The 23,563-nt window shown below is 35.9% G+C and overlaps 1 protein-coding gene across 1 annotated transcript in view; it reads left to right on the top strand.

Annotated features, from left to right (window-relative positions):
- The window catches only part of METTL15 (methyltransferase 15, mitochondrial 12S rRNA N4-cytidine), a 280,004-nt gene extending 256,833 nt beyond the window's left edge, over positions 1-23,171 (top strand). The window contains exon 6 of the mRNA XM_007497205.3: positions 22,404-23,171. Coding sequence (XP_007497267.2) covers positions 22,404-22,846 — 443 coding nt within the window. The 3' untranslated portion in view covers positions 22,847-23,171. The remainder of the gene's footprint in view (positions 1-22,403) is intronic.
- The last annotated feature ends 392 nt before the right edge of the window (positions 23,172-23,563 follow it).

Genomic DNA, 23,563 nt, shown 5'->3' with positions numbered 1-23,563 from the left:
GTATCAAGAAAGAGAAGACTAGGAATCATACTGTTCATAAAGCTTTGGCAAACATTATTAAAAAGTATTAAATTTAAGGAACTTCTTACCTTGAGATCTTGAGCATCTGATTGATGAATAGTTACCATATCTATCCTGGACTCAGGCCCACTACACTTCCTCCTTACTATATTCATATTATACTGTGTGTTTTTGTGTGTATGTGTGTATATATATATATATATTTATTTATATATATATATATATATATATATTTAGATTTAGAACTCTTAACACAATGCCTAGCCATAATAAACTCTTTATAAGTGATTTTTCACCTGTACCATAATCTATCTACATCCCTCCAATAAATTTTAATTAGTTTGCCATTGTTTATATTCTTTTATAATGAAAAAGTATGCTTTTTCATTCTTTTCAGTAAACTCTGTATCTCAAAAAGTAACCAGCTAATGTTGCCACTTTTAAGAAATAAAACTGTCAGGACATTTAATTACCAATTCTGTATAAATTTCAATGGTCATACCTACTGCAGTATTTTGATGGGTTACCAATGAGTCATAGTTCTAATTGTTGCTTCCTATGATAATGCATTTATTCTTCTGTCATTGCAAGTCTCTTGAGTTCAATCCTTTGTATACTGTGCATTTTTTATGTGTGTATCATGCCAAGTAAATTATCAAGTGGCATCTCATAAGGAGACTTCTTTCTCCCTTTTAATAAGTCTTTTTGGAGAAATTCTGTACAGGAAGTCCAAAGCTTAATAAAGAGGAAGATAAAAACAATTGAATATCTGATTTCATTTTAGCTTTGATTGGTCTAAGTTTCTAAGGATGAAGTAGGGCAGAATAAACCTTAATCCACAGTGGCTTTTTCCCAACCCTAATGACTAACAATATTTTAGGGTCTAATCCCAGGTTGTAAAAGCAACTCAAGTTAATGATGTGGTCCCAGAAATGTTCCATTTCTTTTTTAATCCAAGAAAAAGTTATTAAGTGCCTACAATGTGTACCAAGGTACAGTAATATCTCTCTCTCTCTCTCTCTCTCTCTCTCTCTCTCTCTCTCTCACTCTCTTATTTAGGAAGAGCTTAAAATCTCTTTTAAAAATTATTTTTGTTTTTAATTCTTTTATTATATACTTAGTAACCACCATCAAAAACATTTAAATTCATGCATAAAATTTATGTGAAAAACACAAATTCTACCTTGCTTAAAATTTTTTAAAATATGTAAGTGATATATGTGTGCTAATATAAATATCCTTTGTTTTTTAGTTCCTTTTGGATTTGTTTTACTTTGATACTGTTTTCTCTTGATTTTTTGGCTTTTAAAAATATAATCATAGTATGTGTTACTATTATTCTCTTTTTCTCTTTTCATCTCTTCCTATATTCCCCTTATTTTCTTTATATTTCCAATATTTGTCATTTATAATAACATAAAAATCTATTACATTCAGATATCACAATCTAATCAGTCATTTCTCCCAATCATTACATTTGAGTTATTTCCAGTTATTTTGTCATTACAAACAAAGCTTCAATGACTATTTTCTTTTTACCTTCTCAATAATACTCATTAGAGTCTAATTCTAATATGGGATCCCTAGGTCAATGAGTATGAACAGTTTTACAGCCTTTAATGTATATTTCCTTCTTGTTTTCTGAAAAATAATTCATAGCTTCTCTGGTAACGTAATATGAGACTTGTTTTTCCTTGTTTTTATCAGCATTTAATTTGATCAGCTTAATCCATCTGGTTCTCAGTTAGCATACATTATCAGCACCATATTTAACCAGATTAGTCCTTAATCAGCAGGAACAGTCTTATTGCCAGGACCATATCATTTTCAAAACCAAGTCTTTTCAGCTTGGTCCTACACAGTGGAACTTTTGTTCCAATGCCAGAACCCCTCAGGAATGCAGGATTATATCCATAGTATAAGTGTTAAAGTAAGACTTTTGCATAATATTTATGCTCTCTTAAAAATTGTTGTTCCACCAGAAACTATGTTTTGATGATGTGTATGCTCAGGCTTAGAACTTAGTATCATGGAGGTATGTATGGGCTCTTTAGACAGCTATGATATTTAATTCATTTAAGGTTCTATTCATCTTCTTAACTTCCTTCTTACTTACTTTTTTGTTAGATTTATCTAGTTTTGGGAGAGAAAATTTGAAGTCCCTTGCTATTATTATTTTGTTATCTATTTCTATCTGTATCTCATTTAGTTTTTCCTTTAAAAATCTGGATGCTATTACTCTTGGTACATACAGATCCAATACTGAAAATACTTCATAATCCATAGTATCCTCCAACATAATATAATTAGCCTGTTCATCCTTTTCAGTGGTATACGTTTTAGCCCCAACTTTGTCAGAGATCATGACTACTACAACTACCTTCTTTGGATCAGCTGAGCCATAATCCCTTACCTTCACTCTTTGTGTGTCTCTAATTTTCAGTCCTGTCTTTTTATCCTTTCTGCTATCATTTTCTTCCCAGGGGTAATTTCATCCCCATTTACTTTCATTGTCATAGTCACTAGCCATGCATTTTGTAAAGGTTAAAATTATGGTTGAGACTGAATGTAATAATTATTTTGGTCGCCAATGATTTTATTTATAAAATCCTAATGAAACACCCAATCAGCTGGAAATTTTATGGTGATTTAATTGATATAGTGGAGGAGATTAAGAAGAACGAAGAAGGAAGGGGCTAGTACCAGGCGGGAAGATTAGGAGATCTAGAAAGTAAGGTTTTGAGTGGAGAGGAGGAAGGAATCAGCCTGACCTCCAAAGGGGCTCAGCCAAGATGCCCAAACCTGAATCAGCTCAAGGGCAAAACTCACCGCTAAACAAATAACTGTAGCCACTTCAAGATTGTCAGAATGCCTACCTAGCATGCTGCCAGCCAGAGTCCTCTCCAGGGAAAGAGAAAGAGAGAGGAAGTGACATGCCTTATATAGATGATTTTATGTCACTTTCCTGTGTCTCCTCTGTACCAATGACAACCATGGGGTCTGTCAGCTTTTTTTCTGCACATGTATGTTGAAGGCCATTTCCTCAGCTAATTAAATCTTGAGTTTGGTGCAGACCTTCCTAATCTTGTTGAACTAAGGAGGGTGGAAAAATGTATAGTTTCCAAGACTTGATTCTGTTAAACCAAGTATCTCTATTGTTATTGATCAGGAAATAGCTAAATCAGATCCTCTAAGTACGTTCTGATTAGGGTGGAATCATTTTAAAATTCACAATTTCCATCTACTCTGTCCTCCCTCACTATTTGTCTCTTTTTTTTCTTTTTCTTTTTTCTTTCTCTCTCTTTGTTTTTCTTTTTCTCTTTTTTCTCTTTCTTTCTGTTTCTCTCTCTCTTTCTCTCTTTCTTTCTCTCTTTCTCTCTCTCTTTCTCTCTTTCTCTCTTTCTCTCTTTCTCTCTTTCTTTCTTTCTTTCTTTCTTTCTTTCTTTCTTTCTTTCTTTCTTTCTTTCTTTCTTTCTTTCTTTCTTTCTTTCTTTCTTTCTTTCTTTCTTTCTTTCTTTCTTTCTTTCTTTCTTTCTTTCTTTCTTTCTTTCTTTCTTTCTTCTGTCATATGCTTCCTCAAATGTTCAATTGCCTTTGACCAATATCTTTCCAATTCACAACCTTCCCAGAAATCTTTCTTTATCCTTTCCCCTTGCCCTCCTAGTTCCAAATTGGATGACCTTTCCAAAGGTCTCTCCCTTGTCCCTTCACCCATATCTTTTAATTCTTATTCTATTCACCTTCCCCAAAATCCCTTCTTTATTTCCCTAACTCTGCCCTCCTTCTTGATATGAGTTTGATTCTAAAAATTGCTTCCTTATTTTGTCCTAAGAATCTCTCCCTTATCCCCTCACCTCAATCCTCTACCTCATATTTTCTTGCATTTCTCTTATTTTTTCTCTAATTTTTCCTCAACTTCTCTCGTTTGGTTTTTGAGGTCTTTTTAAAGTTCTTCCAAAAGCTTTTCTTGAACCTGTGACTATTTATTGTATTTTTTTCTGTTTTTGAAGTAAGTGTTTTTTCCTCACTGTTCTCTGAATTTGAGCAGAGGTCATCTTGTCCCTATAAGAGCCAATACCAGTTGGCTTCATTCTCCTTTGCTTGCTCATTTTATGTATGTACTTATTTTAATTTTAGTAGCCAGGCCAATAGACTTAATTAATGGCTTTTTACTGGAGTACCAGGATTCTGTTTTATTGGGATGTTACATTAGGTTTCAGGATTTTTTTGTGTTTTTGTTTTTTTCTAGATCCTATTTAGTTTTTCCAGTTTTTATATCCAGGGTCAGATGTACTCCCCATTCCCTGCTCAAACTCTAGTCTATGATTGACCATGACCTCATGTGCTTCAACTAGAGTTCATAAGGCACTGCAGCTGCAAACATACAGCTTGCTTTGGCAGCAGCTAGGGACTTCACTCTCCTGAGAGTGACCACAGATGACCGGGCTCCAGTCCCCCAGCAAATCAACTCACAGGTACATGCTCCTTCCCACATCTTGGATAGGGCAGGTATCTAGTCTGGGTTCCTTGGTCCTTCAAAGTCCTTTGTTTATTAGCAATGAGACTTGAGCTCCTGCTCTCAGGGCCTGACTCCCCTAGACTCTGTGGTGTCCACTCCTTCAATCCAGCTATGGCCAGTGAGGATCTTTGGAGCCGAGGCCACAATAGACACAGCTGCTCCCAGGGCCCTCTGCCTGAGAATTCCAGGGCTATAATCAGGGGTGCAAGCTCTGGAGCTCAGCAAATAAGGTGAGGTTACTAATCCTGCCCTCTTCAAATGCCTTATTGCTCTGCTCTTGCTCCAGTAGACTATGGCGAAGGGATGGAGGCCAGGTAAGTCAGGAACCTTCCTCCCTAATTATCTCTGGCTATTCAGCTTCATTCTGGACTCCTGCCTGTTTTTGTCTCTTTTAGCACTGATTCTGAAAAGTTAATTTTGGTTGCTTGTGGAGGGTGTTAGGAGGTTAAGGAAGCTTCATGCTCTACTCTGTCTTCTTCCACAATGTATCTCACAATAATCTCTTAATAGCCAAATTGAATAGCCTTTTTTCAATCCTTATTTTTGTTGCCTTTTTTTAGCATTTAATAATATTGATCATCTTTTCCTACATGTACCCTCAGGATTTTCACTGGACTTTAGGTACTCCTACCTTTCTCATTGCTTCTCTGTGCCTTTTGTTATATCTTTTCCCATGCCATATCTGTGATCTCCAAGGCTCTTTTCAGGGACCTCTTCTCTTTTTTCGCTATTCTCTTACTTGGTGACTTCATCAGCTCTCATTGATTTGATTAACTTCTCAATGGTGATGATTCCCAGATCTATGTTATCTTCCTGTCCTTTGGCCCCAGGCTTTCTCTTAAGATCCAGTTCCACATCACCAACTACCTATTAGACATTTGGAACTAGATTTCCCATCAGCACCTCACCTCAACATGCTCAAAATGAAATACATTATCTTTGACCTCTGGACCTTTCTCTTCATTGAATTTCTTTTTTGCCATCAAAGAGACCATCATTCTCACAGTAACCTAGACTTTTAGCCTCACCAGTGTCTTCCTCACCTCCTTAATTCATAGCCCATATATCCAAACAATCGTGAAATCTAGTCATTTTTACCTTCTGCATATCTCTTGCATAAATTCTCCACTCTCTGTTCACACATCCACAACTCCGGTTCAATCTCTTATCACCTCTTTCCTGGACTTTTCAAAATAATCACCTAATTATTCTCCCTGTCTTAACTTAAGTCTCACTCAAGACAATCTTCCACACAGCTGTCAATGTGATTTTCCTAAAGTATATAGGGCTGACTATGTCACTAGCCTGCTTGATAAACTCCAAATGGGTACCTGTTTCTTCCAGGATTAATTGTGAAATCATTTGTTTGGCATTTAAATCCAAAAGTTGGGCCCCTGCCTACCTTTTCAGCATTCTTATACTTTATTTCCCACCATATACTCTAAGAAGCCTTCTATACCACTGATCAAAATAATAGCAGGAAACTATTATTTACTAAAAACAACAAAAGGAAACAGAACAGCAAGTAATTGCTTACTTACTTTTTCTTGCCCATAACAATGCCCGTCCCATCTTTATGCCTTCAGACTCAATTCAAATGCCACTTTCTGAAGAAGGCCTTTTCTAGTACTCTCTCTCCCTAACTGCTAGCGCTTTCCTTTCTAAACCCCCTCTGAGGGGGAATGTAAGCTCTTGGAAGTAAAGGACTGTTTTTGCTTTTGTTTTTAAAATCTTTAGCATTTAACAGAATGTCTGGCACTTTGTAAGATCTTAATAAGAAGTTAATAAATGCTTATTGATTAGAGTCTTAAAATGTAATGCCTACCCACCCAATTAGTGTATATGTTTACCTATGGACATGTGTCCCTTAGCAGAATATAAGTTATTTGAAAAAGGAACCTTGAAAAGAGCCTGGAGCAGGCATCAAGACATCTCCAAGAAAATAAGACTCCAGGAAGAATGAATCAAGTACATAGCAAATTATAATTACACTATGGAGCACTCTAGTCTAAGGATGCTCCCCAAACAGCTCACATAGTGCTACTATGAACTATCACTGTGGCCTCCTCTGGTGCCAGGTTGGTTTGAACCAGCCTCTAAGGAATGGTGAAGAGCTAAGACTATCTATTACTTTCCATTTCTTGCAATTCCATGTTTCATGCATGCCTACAGATAAAAATAATTTGAAAAGATATACTCCAAGTATATGTTTTACTTATTCACACTTTTTGCCTTGGCACAGTTTTATAGACATATTTGTTATTCTGCTTCCTTTTGCTTTTTTTTTAAGTAAGTAATAATTTCCTGCTTTTACTTTGATCAGTGCTACAGAAGACTTCAAGAAGTAGTTAATATGGCAATAGATCTAAGAGAGAGTGAGCAGCCAGTTTAGGAATGAGGACTACCCAGAACTGCATTTTAATAGAACTACTGACTTGCTTTTGAGATTTATATACTTCCAATAATTCCAGTGTAATAGGAATGATAAGGAAAGATGTATCAAGAATACTTTCCTTATATCTTGTACAGAACAGGTGCAGAAGAAATGTTTGTTGAGTGCATAAATGAATGAAATAGGTGGACAGGGTAGACAATTTCCCAAGGCAGTGGTTTCAGAGTTTCTGCTCAGACTTTAGCTATTACATTTTTTTATATGGAAACATTTTAAAGACAAACATCTGCTTTCATTTTACAAAGTTTAAAATGTTTATTTCATCCTAAAGGAATGTCAAGAGGAGAAAACTCCAATGTTAATGGGGTCACATAGATCAAAGATAGTATTTGGGGGAGGGAGAATGGATGAAAGAGCTGTTTTGATGTCTGAAGTGCAATGGTAACTGTAAGAATCAAGAATAATGTCCCTGAATTATTGTATATGGTTCCTTTTGTTTTAGAGATGAAGATGAAAAAGTATGGGGTATCTGGAAAAGAAAGCCCCTGAGGAGTTATGGATACATTTTTTAAAATTAAGGAATGGAGGTCATCCCTCCATATGTTCCATTTTACTTTTATGGAGTTTTCAAGTAAGAATATCAACTCTTTCACTATTTCTCAAACTCTTCATCTACTTTAATATTTTTTATTCAAAAAATTTTATGGATTTTAATTCCAAAAGACATCATCTAGGATCTCCCTAACTATATTATAGACTATTCCCCTCTACCATCTTTTTATAGTCATTTCAGCATAGTTCTGTGCACATCCTAATGATCATGATGATTTATATTTGTATAGCTCTGTAAGGTTTAAAAAGACTTTCTTACCATGTGCCTATATGTAATTGCAAATAGTATCCCTGTTTTACAGATGGAGAGCTTCAAAGAGGTTGTGATTTGTATAGTTATAAAACTATTATATCTTAGAACTCAAATCTATGTCTTCTAACTCCAGGATCCAAGCTTTTTCTATTATATTTTTTTAAATCAGTGCACTTCTTTTTTTATAAAAAAGTAATTAGTTTGTTACATTAAAATTCCCAGGTATCTTCTGCCTCCCTGCTCCTTCACACTAGAGAAGCCATCATTTGACAAAAAGATATACGTGTATATCAAACTATGTCTTTCTTGTTTCTCTTATTTAGTTCTTTCTCTTGAGATAGATATACACAAGTCATTCTTCAAACTATATTTTGGTTGCTGTATATAATGTTCTCTTGGTTCTGCTCTTTTCATTCATGATCTCATGTAGATCTTTTCCTATTTCTATTGTAAATGAATGGATGTGCCTTGGGACTACATTTTCCCTCTTGATGACCTGGAACAGAGGGCTTGGACCAGCCACTAGGATACACAGTTCAAAAAAATCTAATGAAGTATAAAGCAGAGGCTAGCAAACTATAGTCTGAACTGGGTGCCTCTTATTTTTACCCAACTAGTGGGCTAAGACTAATTTTTATGCATTCAAGTGCAACAAAATTTCATTTAAAATACAACAAAACACTATTAAAATTTGTAAAAACCATTCTTAACTCATTGGTCATACAATAACAAGATGCCTTCTGATCTTCAGTGTGAATGTTTAGCAACAAAACAGTAGCTTAACAACTCTTACTTGAAATAGATGTAGACCCAGCTTTATGGAAGAACACTAGAGGAGAACATATCATTAGTGCTTCCTATGTATGGTACAAAAGAATTAAGTTCATTGGGTCTGCAATAGATAAATCTCTAAAACTAATTTTTCTATTTCATCATTTAAAAGTTGAAGTATTGCTCTAACTTCCACAATGTCTAGCTGGAAATATTCTATCCTTCCTCCAAAATTCCATTCACATCTCCTTCTCCTTTTGCATTGTGAATACATAGTTATTTGTGCACATGTCTTTTATCCCTTATGTATTTTATGTATCATGACTATACATACCGCCTGTCTTATCTTTTCTCCCAAACTAAAAGTTAAGGGTGGGGGTGATGCTACCATATCCATCTTTTTATTCTTTGTAATGCCCTTACATATATGACAGGTGTTAAATAAAAATATGCTGAATGAGTAAACTAATAAACAAATGAATAAGCCAATCCCTCAGTTATTTTCTATTGTTTATGAAGTTTGACTGCCTATTTAAAAAATTTCCATCACTATTCTTCTGTTTCTCCTTCATCTTTCACTGAGGGCTCTTCATTTATTTCCTAATTCCCATTTCTTTTTACATCTCACACTTAAGGACATATACAGAAACTTGAACATCAATTCTTCTGCAATGTTCTATGTCCAACCTAATAATTTCCTACATTTCTAAATCATTGCCAAATCTGAATATTTGGTAAATATTATGCTATATTTTTGTCTTTGTGGTGTCTTTTTCTAATTATGACAAAGGGAGGCCTTTAGAAGAGCAGCCTATAATATCCCCATTACTCTTATTGGTTTCACATGGTTATTTAAGCACTCCAGCCCTGGTAGTCAACTTGCTTGCTGTTATAAAACTTTGAACCATTTCTACTTCATTGTTGCAAAGATGATTTTCCCTCCAACTTTGGGGCATTGCTTCTTTGCTGTACTCTTCTCTGATAGGAAGATTGAGGAGATCCTACTGCTACTCAGCTATCATTTTCGTTGTTTTTTTTTAACCAGAATTTAAGAACTCCATGATAATCTGCAAACATATTTAGAGTATACCAGTCTTAAGGGTTGTCTCTTCCATCATTGATCCTATATCATATTGTGGGGTTAGATTTCAAAAGAACAAAGCATATTGAAATAATCATGATTGCTGATGAATAATAATATCCTCTAACAACTATGATTTTGTAGGTAACTTTAGCCTTATTACATATGTCATTTTACTTTTTTATTGGTACAAGTTATACAAAATCCATATGAAATAGTTGTATGACCTTAAATCTAACTACTGACAGAATAAATAATTATGCAGGATTTATGAATTACTGACTTTATGCATATTCAATACATCTAAGATGAACTTAGGTGCCAGGTTCAAAACTTACTATGTCTATGCTTTAAAGCATGTTGTTCTTTTCTCTATTTTTCTTTAACTTTCCTCCTTATAAAGACCTGTTATCCTTTCTGGAGCATTCATTACAAGCCACTCTTCATAACTCAGCTATTTGTAATGAGGAAGGATCTAATCGAAATTACCCTTGCAATACAGATACCTCTCAATAATGGAAAATATTTTGTTCAGACTAATAGCACATCTTGCAATTTTGTGATGGACACTATATTAAGAATACTTTTGATGATCTCAAAATGCTTCAACCTCCTCCCCTGCTGGGCAATTTCATTGCCTGGTGAGTTCTCTGACCAAGTGGCTCTTGGGGAGACAGAACTGGTGCTAGCTGGATGCTGAGCTCTTTCCTTCAAGCTTAGTGGATTGTTGCATGGTCCCCATGCAGTACTCTATCCCTCCCCATCCACTCCTCATTTCTCTGCCCTAGAGCCAGCATATCAGAGCTTTCCAGGGCTGGCACTCCAGAGTTGACTTTTGTAGTTCAGGTTTCTCAGGATTTTGGAGGAGAGTAGTTTGGGTTGCCATTCCTGCCCCTTTCTTTCTGTCCCTGGAGTGCTGCCAAGGCACAGAACCCCAGAAGACTTCTACGGCGTAGAGTGGGGATCTCCATGACATTGGGATGGGTTGGGTTCTTTGTTCAAATCCTTGGGTCAGCTAAGTTCAGCCTCACTATTGGTCATGTGGGAAGTAGGGGTAGAATACTAGGTGGGAAGTTAGTTCATGGTTTTTGTTTTTGTTTTTTTGCTTTTGGGATCCTGGATGGATGGCTTCAATGATGGAGACATTTAAAGTTTATCTTTGACATATAATTTCTGTTTTGTAGAGATCTGGGAGATGGGAATATTAGAGACTATTTAGTCCTCTATCTTGTTCATCATATAATCCAAAAGTCATTCACAGGTTTTGTTGGAAGGATGGAGGAGAATCAGTAAATAATATTGGGTTAGAATATAGAAAAGGACAACAGAAACCATAGTTGTTGTAGGCACTTCTTTTTTTCCAACAGGACTATCCCAGTGCTTTTGCCCCTTAAAAATATTTTACCTCAGAAAAAACCCTGATGTTGTTAGCCATAGGAGCAGGTATTGATCTTACCTCTTAGTGTCTAATACATAAACACATTATCGATGATTTTTCCCATTGTCCACAGAGCTCCTGTATCATAACAGAGGACATTTAGAGGAAACTTAAAGGGCCCATCCTCCATTAGAGGAAACTTAAAGGGCCTAGCATATTGTGGATACAATGCATAATATTTATATAGATTTTTATAACCCTTACCTTCTGTATTAGAAGCAATATTATGTATTGGTTCCAAGGCAAAAGAGTGGTAAGATCTAGCCAATGGAGGTTAAGTGGCTTGCCCAAGATCACACAGCTAGGAAGGGTCTGAGACCAAATTTGAACCCAGGATCTCCTGTCTCTAGACCTGGCTTCAATCCACTCAGCCACTTAGTTACCCCTATAAAAGTTTTTCATGAGCTCATTTGGGGGCTTAAACATGCAGGTGCCTCTTAAATAGACTTTTACTTTATGCTCACATGATTTCTTCAGACCATCTCTAACCAATTATTTAAGGGCCAAAATTTGAGTACTTCTTGACAATTTAGGCTAGATAATAGAACGCATAGCTCTATTTGTGATATACAGTTTATTTTTAGCATTTTATGTCAAAACAAGTAATAGAATAATTTTCAGGGCTTTGAGTACTATGACTTTGCCAGTATAAGCCCCTCTTCCTTTAGTGGTGCATACAACCCTCTTCTTCATACAACATCTTCTGGAGTTGTTGTTTCCAAAAATAGTTTATGAATAAGGATTCTCTCTAGTGATGGTGAATCTAGCTGGGTGAACTCAGATGTCATAGAATTCAACATTCACTGGGACTCTACTCCATGGCATGATAGGGCTACTGTCCCCAGTTTCTTCTTACATGATCTTTGAAAGCCCAGGATTGACCCAATGGCATTAGTGTGGGACTTTATTGAAGGTACTAAGCAATATGGTTTGAAAAATTCAAATGGTCTTATTCTGAGCCCAAGTTTTATTTCACCTCGGCGGGGTGGGTAATATTCTGTCTTACTTTTTTCTAAAGCTTATAACTTGATATTTTCCAATTGCGTCTGAAATTGTCATCCTTAGGCACCCATAGTAAAATTGTGTTATCTATTTTAATAGGAGCTAAAGATTATGTGAAACACTGAAGAAATCATACACACACACACACACACACACACACTCCTCATTGTAAAACAATTTTAATCTCTAATTATCCTAGTTCCCAAATTTTAATTAACAGTTTGAAATTTGTGTTATTACTTGGATTTCATATGGCTAAGACTTTAACACTATATTCGGGGTCTCTAGGCAAAAATGACATAAATTGCGTCACAGAGACTTATTAAATGTGTTCCAAATTCAACAGATGAATTCCTGCAAACAGGTGCAAGATTTGAATTAATTTTTAAACTCAGTCTCTTGGGGAATTGCAATACATCACATTGACAGTCACAGCACATTGCTAATTTCATTCACAACCTTAAGATTTTCAATACATTTTAACATGTGAATCTATTAAATTTTAAGAAGTGTAAGTAGCATAAGAGTATCCAGGAACCCAAAATGATAATTTTTCTCTCGAATTTCAAATCACTTATCTAGCCAGAAGCATGGTGCTTTTTATGAATGAAATATCTCTTACAGACTCTCTGTACAAATTGTGTTCTATAATTATATATAGTGCAAACTGTTCCTAAGCAAGATTTTCTTTTATTTTTAATATGAGTTTCCTTTGTGAATGAGGATGAACCTGAATATTAGCCATCTTGTCTCCTATCTTTCCTTCTAATCCAACAAGTGAATACTCAATTAAATAAAAGAAGATACTATTTTTTTCTAAACCTTTATCTTCTGCCTTGGAATCAATGCTTAGTGTTGGTTCCAAGGCAGAAAAGCAGAAAGGGCTTAGGCAATTGGGGTTAAGTGAGTTGCCTAGGGTCACACAGCTAAGAAGTATCCAAAGTCAAATTTGAACCCAGGACCTCCTGTCTCTAGTCCTGACTCTTCATCCACTGAACTACCTAGACTCCATGATATAATAGTTGTAAAGTGCTTAGCACCATTCCTGGCACATAGTAGGTGCTATATAAATGTTATTTTATTATTAGTTATTAAGTTATTTAAACTTATATATGAAATATAATGTATAACATAATATATTTAATATACCTAAAATATAATAAAATATATATACATATAAAATAGTAATTAAGTTATTAAGATAACTATTATCTTAATTATTATTACTCAATAAATATGTATGGTTTTGATGATCAAAATGTTAAAAATTTTACTCTTAATAAAAAGTTAAATGCAGGGTTTCCCCCCTGCCCTGAAATGTGTTTAAAGGATGGTAAAATCAGAAATGAATTTTCAACAGATCTCCTAAACTATTAATGAGATGTTTAGCTTGACTTTCTGAGCAGGCCCATGAATGCTCCTGCAACTGACTACAGGTCTATGTATAGCTTGAAGAAATATCATTTGTGGGATCCACACATATATCCTCCTCTTTATTGTAATCACAGTAAACTGCTTTATGTTATGTATGGCTACAAAATTCCAGACCATATTTTTTTCATTGAACTTTACTGAATTGTTTACTGAAATGGCACAATTTAGTATTTAAGTGCGACCAACATTAGTGTGTGTTTACTTAAATGTTATGTAAAGGCAAACCAAAAGAAGGGTAAGTGTACTTCTCTGATGTCAGTCTTACTAGGAGGTAAATGTCAGCTCCACAAATAGGTGGTCATGTCGAGATGATAATCCGTGTTCTTCAAATTGACTTCATTTCCATATGAGGCTCAGTTGAAGGAACGTGGGATGTTTAGCCCACAGAAGACATAGTGGGTGTATGATAATTGTCTTCAGATATGTGGAAGAAGGAATAGATTTGTTCTACTTGGCCCCCAAGAGTAGAAAAACTCTGGATATAAATTATGAGAAGTCAGATGTAGAATACAAGTATGGAAAAACTAGTAAAACAAGAGTTGACCAAAAGTGGAAAAGATTGTCTCTCACTGGAGTTCTTAAGTCAAAAGTCACATGATCACTTAATGGATATGTTGTAGGAGGGGTGTCTTTTTGAGAATGAATAGGACTAGTTAGCTTCTGAAGTCCATTCCAGTTCTGTGATTCTGTGGAAAAACATCTTAAGTTCTTTGGCTTTGACTATAAATACCAATAATTCATTATAATTGAAAATTTTCCAGAAGTTTCTGTAACTCACAGGAATTTTTAAGAGGAAAACACAAATTTCTTACCAATTTATTTTGAATAAAGAACTGCTAATTACTTTTGTTTCTCCATAATCATATATACACATATGTGTGTGCCCATATATCTATATAGGTATACATATTGCTTTTAGTTGTATCTGACTCTTTATGATCCAATGGACCACCCTGTCCATGGTTTTTTCTTGGCAAAGATATTGGAATAGTTGGCCATTTCCTTCTTGAGTGGATTAAGGCGAACAAAGATTAAATGGCTTCCTCAGAGTCAACCATCTAAGTAAGCATCTGAGGCTGGATTTAAACTCGGGTCTTCCTGACTCTAGGACTAGAGCTGTATTCACTGAGGCATCTACCTGCCCCCAGCCCACATTACACTCAAATATATTTTCAGCTCATCCCTACAATAGATATGAGATATGACAGTGGCAAGCTCTAAAATTAGTAACTCCTTGAAAGTCTGCATAGTAGGCATGGTTATTCAGTGGATTTTGACCTGATAGCCATTCATGCTCTCTGGATAAATTATTCTATAGCCCCAAGAGAAATAATCATGTTTAGTTCTGGAATAATTTTGTGCAACTTCTTAAAATGTAATACATTTTCATGGTAGTATGTCAAATGTTAAAGTGCATTGAAATTTTTATGCTTATAAATGATGTTAGCAATTGGTTACAGAGGGGAAGCCCCAATAAAAGAATGAGAATTTCACCAATATTATCTAGTTCTAAGTTCCTCATTTTACAGATGAGAAAATTAAGAATTTTAAATAACTTGCCAAAAGCTGTCCAGGCACTGATCATTACAGATGAGTAAAATTAATGGTGGGATTTTAACAGAAACTTGAAGGAAACCAAAAAGTCATGATACAGGAGGAGAGAATTTTGGACAATGGGGAATGGCCAGTGAAATGTCATATCATTCTGCATCCCCAGCACCTAATATATAGTAGATACTCAGTGAATATTGTTAATTCTTATATATACAGAGCATTACCTATTTTTTTATGAAGATAGTATGTTTTTTTCAAGGAGTAAGAAGAGATTCAGGATGGGAAGAGAAATATTAACATTCTTTGCCACTGAAAGGCTCATTATTTCAGAGGGTTCAATAGATGATGGGTATGTTTAGTCAATGACTGGTAAGAAATCATGAGTCTTGACTACATACTTGTTTCAACTGTGGCAGTATATACTATTTTGAAGGCAGCATTTTGTTTAAGTGATTTCAAGAGGAAGTTCAAATTCGCACTCATATTTATGCCAATAAACACCTTCACAATTTCTTTTTTTTATTATTGGCTAATCATTAATAAAAGTATAGATACTCATAGCATCCATCCATTCATCCAAAAACCTACCTAATATCTTTAAACTTTTATTTAATCATCCTAATTTTTCTTTGGCTTTGGCTCATTTTGCTTTGTTTTGTTTGAGGATGGAGGTGGTTTCCCAGCAAAATCTATCTGACTTTTGGAAGTTTCATATCAGATTAATGACCTTAGAAAACAAAGAAGATATCTCTCAGCTCTGAAACAGTGGTAACTGTTTTCAAATAAAATTTTGCTATATAAGAACCTCCCCTTACATAGTTACAGTCTTTCTTTTGTTCTTGAAATTTATATGTTCACCAGAATTGTATAACATCATCTCTTTGAGGAATCTTTGTAGTTTCGTTTTTCAAGAAGCCTTTCTATTTTTCTTTCAAAGATCATTATCTCCAAAAGGCATTTTCTCCTTCAATTTATCAGGATTTAAAGATCATTCTTTAGATGTACTTCAGTAACTATTTAAGTTCTTTATTTCCAGAGCTTCCCTGCTCTATCCTCAAGTTATTAATTTATTTTAATAAAGAATACAAAGAGCTGATTTTTATTAAAAATAAATTTATGTGAAGGATTTATTTCTTGTTTATCTTTACTCCTTAATGATAAGTCAAGAAAAATCAATGTGTAGATCAATGGATCAAAAATTCATAATCCTATACATGAAATAAGTAATATGTGCTCTTAATTCTGTTGCAAGTGGCAACAATAATGACCATTTCTTTTTTAAACTTTTGTTAAGAAAAACTGATGAAAGAGTGAGTGAGAGAGATACACAGCTTAATAACCTGAGTTAACAATAAGTTATTTTTCAATAGACCTAACAGTACAAAAGACAAGGTATTCATTACAGTTCCCATGATAAAAGACTAGGGGAGTTGCCTCCTTCACCAGATGCACAGTATTTAAGACTGACAATGTTGCCTTCCCCAAGGGAAATGTAGCTAGAAAGCCAAAGTATTGCAACTTGATGCAGAGTGGTTTGGGTTCCATTAAAACATCTATCAATATAAGGTTATTCAGGCATGGCTTTGAGGATTCCTTCTCTCTCAGAAAAGACCTGATGAATAAAATGCCAAACACAGGACCTATGATAGAATGGTTTGGTAAATATGGCTTCTTACAATGACTATCTCATTTTATGCAACCTTTAGAAGTCTTCGGTAACTTCAAGAAAGTTACAAAAGTGATATAATTCCCAAATAATTCATTTGATCCAAAATATCTGAACGAAAGTGATCTGGAGTTCCTAAAGAAGGCATTGCAGACTAGTCATAATTTGAATGGCTTTCTTCTGTCGAAAACCTGGATTTTCTACTTTAAAATATTAAAATCCCCAGAAATAGAGAAATGAAATGAAAGTATCTTCCCTCCCCCAACTTCTCCCAACATTTTGTCAGACAACCTCAATACTGGTTTTAATCACTTCCACCTTTCAAGCCTCTTTACGAAAGGCATGTCTTTCAACACAGCTTATGAATGGACCAAGTAAACTGCTCTCTGAGGGCTGGTAAAGCAAAGGAAATGATTAAGAAGACTAAAAATATGCATTAACCTTGTGGACTTGTGGTTAGTAAGATGACACCTCCTTAGCTATAGGCAGTCTGTTAAAATGAGGGGCAAGGGAATAGAAAACTAAATGCAGTGGCTTTAAATGTCAGAAAACAGGTTGTCTGAATTAGAAGGTGCAGGAGGTGAGTGAGGGCAGGATGGGAAGGAGGGAGAGGCCAAAGTATAATTAGGGAAAAGAATCTTGTGCCCACGTGCTTGTGAGGCAACCTGCAGGATTTAGGTTAATGAAGAGTCAAGGTCCATTCACTCGATATCAACTATTTAAATAATCACTATTAAACTACAAAAAAATGGTGCCTCATTCATTCTGTATTTCCTGTCGTCTCAGACCTCCCAAATTTATACCATTGTTTATCAACAAATGAAAAATAGATTTATTATAATATATGATTAATAGGCATAACATTATTCCTTTTGCATTCTTGGATCGTTTATTCTGATTTTTCTTTTCAGGAGGGTGTTTTTGTAACTGTGAGTCCTCTACCATAAAGAAACTCCCTCTAACAATGTAGAAACAACTCAGCTATAAGTTTGGTTCACTGTGAGTTTAAGTGATTTTCCCAAATTCACAGTTTGTGTCAAGTCAAAATGCTTCTTCTAATGCCCCCTAAAGTTTGGATGGCATCAGGAGACTTGAAGTTCTAGTTCTGGTTCTCTCATGTATTAGACAGATATGACCTCTGGCAGATCACTTAACTTCTCCTTACCTCAGTTTCCCCATCAATAAAACAAGAAATTTGAACTAAATGTTGGCTAAAGTCTCTTCCAGTTGTAAAATTCTGATTCCAGGACTAACTAATCTTTGCTTTACATATCTGCATTTTCGATTCTCTTCTTGAAAAGTGAGTGGATTCTAAAGTAAATGATAGATCTAAAAGGAACCTTCCAGATCAAGTGCACATCCCTAATGTTTTTATGTTAATCTTACATTATCAAGTTTTATTTTTATACTATAGTCCATATTGACATATATTTTCCTCATTTCTCCCTTTGAACAAAGAATAATTATTAAGCAAAAGTAGTAAATGTAAAAACCTTATCCAATAGTGTATGCACCATTCCATATCCAGGGTCTCCCATTTTTCTATAAAGAGGGAAAAAACAGATTGCCTGTTCTTCTGGACCAAGACTGGTCATTGAGTTCAGTTGCCTAACACATTCCACTCACCTTACAAACCAAGAAACTGAGGCCTGAGCAGATAAACTAAGTAAATATAGTCCATACTCACATAGTTGAAGAACTTGGACTAGAACTCAGATCATCTAATGTAAGGTCAATGTTCTTTTCATTTATACCACACTGAGAGGAAATACTTTTTTTAAAAAAGCAATTAATTTTATTTTAAAATATTTTTCCATGTTTACAGGATTCATTTTTTCCATTCCCTCTTCACTCCACCCTCTCAGAGCCAAGAAGCAATTCCACTGGGTTATACAAATGTTATCACTTGATACCTATTTCCATATTATTAAGAAATATGTTTTATTAATAATATATTCTTAAGAGACAACCATAGATGTTTTAGAATAAATATTTAGACAGATATAACTGGATATAACAGTGAAAATTTCACATTTTAAATAAATATTAACTCATCCAAGTCAAAGAGGGGTACTGGTGCCCTTTGGTGTTTTATATCACCAATAATATACTACTGAAAGAAACAAGGAGTCTTTAATTTTACCAAAAGTTTTGTTGAATGTACATAGCAAATGTTATTCTCTGATCTTCTCTAATAATAAAATGAATCCATAATCTACGAACACCCCTTTTGAACAGTACAGATTACAACCCATCCAAACCCTCTAAATTTTAGCAATCCTTGTCCTTGCTTTATCATAAGTCTTTGATAGTGATGCCACTCAGTGTCCTGGAGGCCTTCTTCTAGTTCTTCTATTCATACCAAATGGTATAGTGGAAAGACAACTGGAGACAGGAGAGACAGTGTCTTTTCTCTTTTTTTAATTTAAAAAAATTTGTTTGTTACATTAAAATTCCCTGTTCTCTCCCCTTATCTCCACTCCCCATGCTAGAGAAAGCATCATTTAACAAAAAGATATGTGTATACACACACACACACACACACACACACACACACACACATATAAGTTTTGCTGTGTTTCTATTCTTACTACCTATGTGGTCAAGGGCACATCATCTCTAAAACCAGTCCACCTATACCTCCTACTATTTGGGGTGATTGTGAAGACTAACATAACAAATATGTGTGTGTATATATATATATATATATACATATATATATATATATATCTTTGCCAACCTTAAAGGCTCTATATAAAGGTCAGCTCTTACTTAACATTTTATGCATCTATAATAATGGTAACTAAATAGCACCTCTTTACCGACTCTTCAGTGTCCACTCAGAATGATGCAGCTTATTTTGTATACTGTTATGTTTAACTTGATGTCAACATGGAAATCTAGAGATTCCCAGCTTATTTAGTTTGAAAGTATAAACCCCAGGATTTGACCCCTGAGGGAAGGTCCCACTTCACCAGACAATAGACATCCACTTCAGGTGGGAGGTAAACCCCATCCGAAGTCAAGTAACTCTTTTGTCTCCAGAAGCCTTTCCCAGTATATCACACCCTCCTTCCGAGGATTGAACTCGGGACCTTTGGCTTGCGAGACTGAATCGTTACCTACTGGGCCAAAGCTGAAGTGGATGATTATTGTCTGGCAAAGTGGGACCTTCCCTGATGGGGAAAACTCTCCTGTGACAAGGTCAAAACCTGGGGTTTCTACCTCCCAACTAATAAACTGGGGATCTCTAGATTTCCACGTTGACATTGGAAAGTTCTTACTGTTAAATGCAAAAATAAAAAATTAAGATATCTTCTCTAGTCAGTTATGGGGAAAATTTTATAATCCTGCAGTATTGTGACATTTGTGGTTCAGGAATGCCTAAGTGTTAAGTGTGAAATAAAACTTACATAAGATTCCCAAAATTAATGTTATATTCTTGGGGGGAAGGAAGAGGGAAGGAAACAGTTAAAACTAGTTCCTTCCTTTTTTAGAATCAATATTGGTTTTTTTTTAAACCCTTACCTTCCGTCTTGGAGTCAATACTGTGTATTGGCTCCAAGGCAGAAGAACAGTAAGGGCTAGGCAATGAGGGTTAAGTGACTTTTTCAGGGTCACACAGCTGGGAAGTGTCTGAGGCCAGATTTGAACCTGGGACCTCCCATCTCTAGGCCTGGCTTTCAATCCATGGAGCTACCCAAATGCCCTCTCAAAATCATCTTAAACATCAGATTTTGCTTTTATCATCAGTTTTGTTATTGGGTCTGAGAGCTGTAGTTTTCAGTAAGTGAAGACTTTCAGTGATCTCAGTGCCTTTGATTTTTGACTGACAATCAAATCAATGGTCTCACCATAACCCAACTGGCCAGTGTTCAGGGTTCCTGCCAGGCCTTCACAGATAACTACAGTGATAGCAGAGCACAGTCTCCATCCAAATCATCCTAGCTGGCATTATCTTATGTTGTTGTCGTGCTCCTCCCCAGCTCTTTCATGACAGAGATGAATGGGTTGGGATTAGAGGGCATCAGCAGTAGCAGCAGAATCACATTCTCAATATGGCATCCATCCAAGAAAAACATGGTGAACAGGACTTCTTTTCTGTTTGCCTGGTTACACACTGGGATCCAGGATGAATAAGTAGGACTCACAGGACTGCTTTTGTTTTGTTTTGAATCCAGAATCATTTGCAGGTGCTCTTATTACATGTGCAGGTCATTGGTTAATCAAGACCTTGATTGATTGCTGCCAATGGAATTAACCTCATTCAATCAGTTGTATACAGAGAATAGGGGAAATTGCTGACAAATTGGAGGGTATAATGACTCAATTATGGCCACCCTCAACTGCTTTCAGTTATGTTGGGCATAAAATCTCTACAAGGAAGAGAGCAAACAGCGTTGGTACATTTGAGGCAGAGGATTTCCCACTCTATACATTTCTTCAAAGTTCAGGCATTCCCTCTTTCCTATCTTCTACTTAGAGACTTGTGATAGATACTTCCTGCTCTTTAGCTGTGCAAATAACTTGTCATCACCCTCATCATCGTTTTCATTGCTACTACTAGTACTACGACTGCTGCTGCTCCGGCTGCTGCTAATAGTAGTTATTGTGGCGGTTCAGTCATTCCAGTTGTGTCTGACTGTCCGTGATTCCATCTGGGTTGTCTTGGCAGGATACTGGAGTGGTTTGCCATTTCCTTCTCCAGCTCCTGTTCTTAGACGAGGAACTGATACAAACAGTTGACTTACTGGGGTGACGTGACTTACTGGGGATCACACAGCTAGAAAGGACATGAGGCTGGCTTGGAGCTCACCTCAGGTCTTCCTGACTCCGGGTCTGGACCTCTATTCCAGGAGCCACCTACATGCTCACTACTATAGCCGCTCGGTATTATCTCTGAAAAGTAGATGATACCATGGAGAGAGGGCTGAGTCTGAAGTCAGGGAAGACCTGAGTCCAAATATACTCTTAGACCCTTGCTTGCTGTGCCACCCTGGACAAGTCATTTAATCTGCCGTGAGATGCCTTTGCTCTCAAGGGCTTTAGCATCTGGCAGGTGTTCCCTTTCCATACCCATCCTTCACCCTCACTTCCCCTTCTCTGAGAATGAATGACTATGCTGTAGCGAGGAGAAAAACCTTTCCTAAAAAGCACTTGTCTAAGGGTCTTTGTAGTCAAGTAGTTCCACACAGGGCAAAGAAAATTTAATGATTCCCGTTTTCCATGCTGGTTGGAACAGACAGAGAAAAGACTTACATTGACTCTTCTGCTGATTTAGGTTGGGGAGAAGCATATATGGGCCCAGAAGAAGGAAATATTTTAAGTTTAAGCATTTGAAATAAATACTAATGGGTAAGTAAATTTCAAAGAATTATAGATAGTCACAAAACAAGTTCCCAGTAGGATCAGATAGAAGTTTTCACCATTCTTTAATTTTCTTTAAGGTAGGTTGCATATATGTGACATTACAAAAGAAAATAGCTAAGTTGGAGAAAGGTATTAATTTGAGAGGAAGCAGGGAGATGGGAGTAGGATGCTCAGATGAAGCACTTACCGTCCTTCTAATGGACATAAGTTCATCAAAGGGCTACTGAGTTCAGAGAAGAAAATTTTAATCCAATCCTTCTCTTCTCTCCCTTTACCAAATGTATTCCCAGGTGCCTTTCCTACTGCTGCTCTGTATGAAAGGAAAGACTTGCTCCAGAGATCGACCCATATTGCTACCAAGACTTTCCAAGCCCTCCGAATATTTGTCAACAATGAACTGAATGAACTCTATGTGGGTCTGAAGACAGCTCAGAAATTTCTGAGGCCAGGGGGCCGCCTCGTTGCCCTTTCTTTCCATTCACTCGAAGATCGCATTGTCAAGCGTTTCTTACATGGAATAGACGTGACAGAAAAGCTTAGTCCAAAAAAGAGACAGAAGATAATTCAAGCCCAAAGTCTGTGTTTAAATCAAGAAAATGAAGAATTCTTTAGAAGTTCATCTCCCTTGGAATGGGAAATGATATACAAGAAGGTGGTTACACCGGAAAGTCAGGAGGTCCAAGACAATCCTCGAGGGCGCTCTGCCAAACTCCGGGCAGCTATCAAGCTATAAAAACAAAGCTATCACTTATCCTTTTCCCTCATTTTTATCCATATCATTTTTTTAAAAAATTAACTGTTGAAACAGCTCAAATAAAATGGTAATGATGTAAGAAAACCCAGGATTTGAGGGATTTTAGTATCATATTTTGTGGAAAGACTCTAGGAACATAAACATGGAAAGAAAAATTTAGCCCAAGAATCTTTGTTCCAAGGCTAGACAAATAATTTCATTTTAGGGGAAAAAATGTTGTGGGATTTTTTTCAACTTGCCCCCAATCAAGAAAATGTTAAATTGTAAATGAATGCAATTTAAAGGAGAATAAATATTTACCATACTTGTTGTTTGTCCTTTTTGAAGATGACCAAAAGCATCCTGGAGGTGATGTTTTAACTTGCTCTTGAACTGGAGGCACAGTTGCATAAAGTTGTCAGCCTCTCTCTCTTCCAAAGTCATCAAATTCCAGTGGCAAGACAAGTTAGCAACACTGGCAATGGCCTGGGAGGTAGTGGATGACCTTGAGCTCTTTGATGTCTGACCAAGTTCTGAGTTCTCCACAGCTCCTGTATCAGCCACATTCATGAGTGTTGGAACAAATTGTCTCAGCTGTCCTTATGACATTATCTAAATACATAGACCCAAACTAGCAGAAGAGTAGGAAACTGTAATCATTAGTTTATGCCCTAAATTCTCAATTTAGAAGTTTGAATTCTGCAGCAGACTTTTTGT

The sequence above is a fragment of the Monodelphis domestica genome, chromosome 6, assembly GCF_027887165.1.
Source record: "Monodelphis domestica isolate mMonDom1 chromosome 6, mMonDom1.pri, whole genome shotgun sequence".
NCBI classification, from domain to species: domain Eukaryota; kingdom Metazoa; phylum Chordata; class Mammalia; order Didelphimorphia; family Didelphidae; genus Monodelphis; species Monodelphis domestica.
This window is presented reverse-complemented; position numbering and strand designations above follow the sequence as displayed.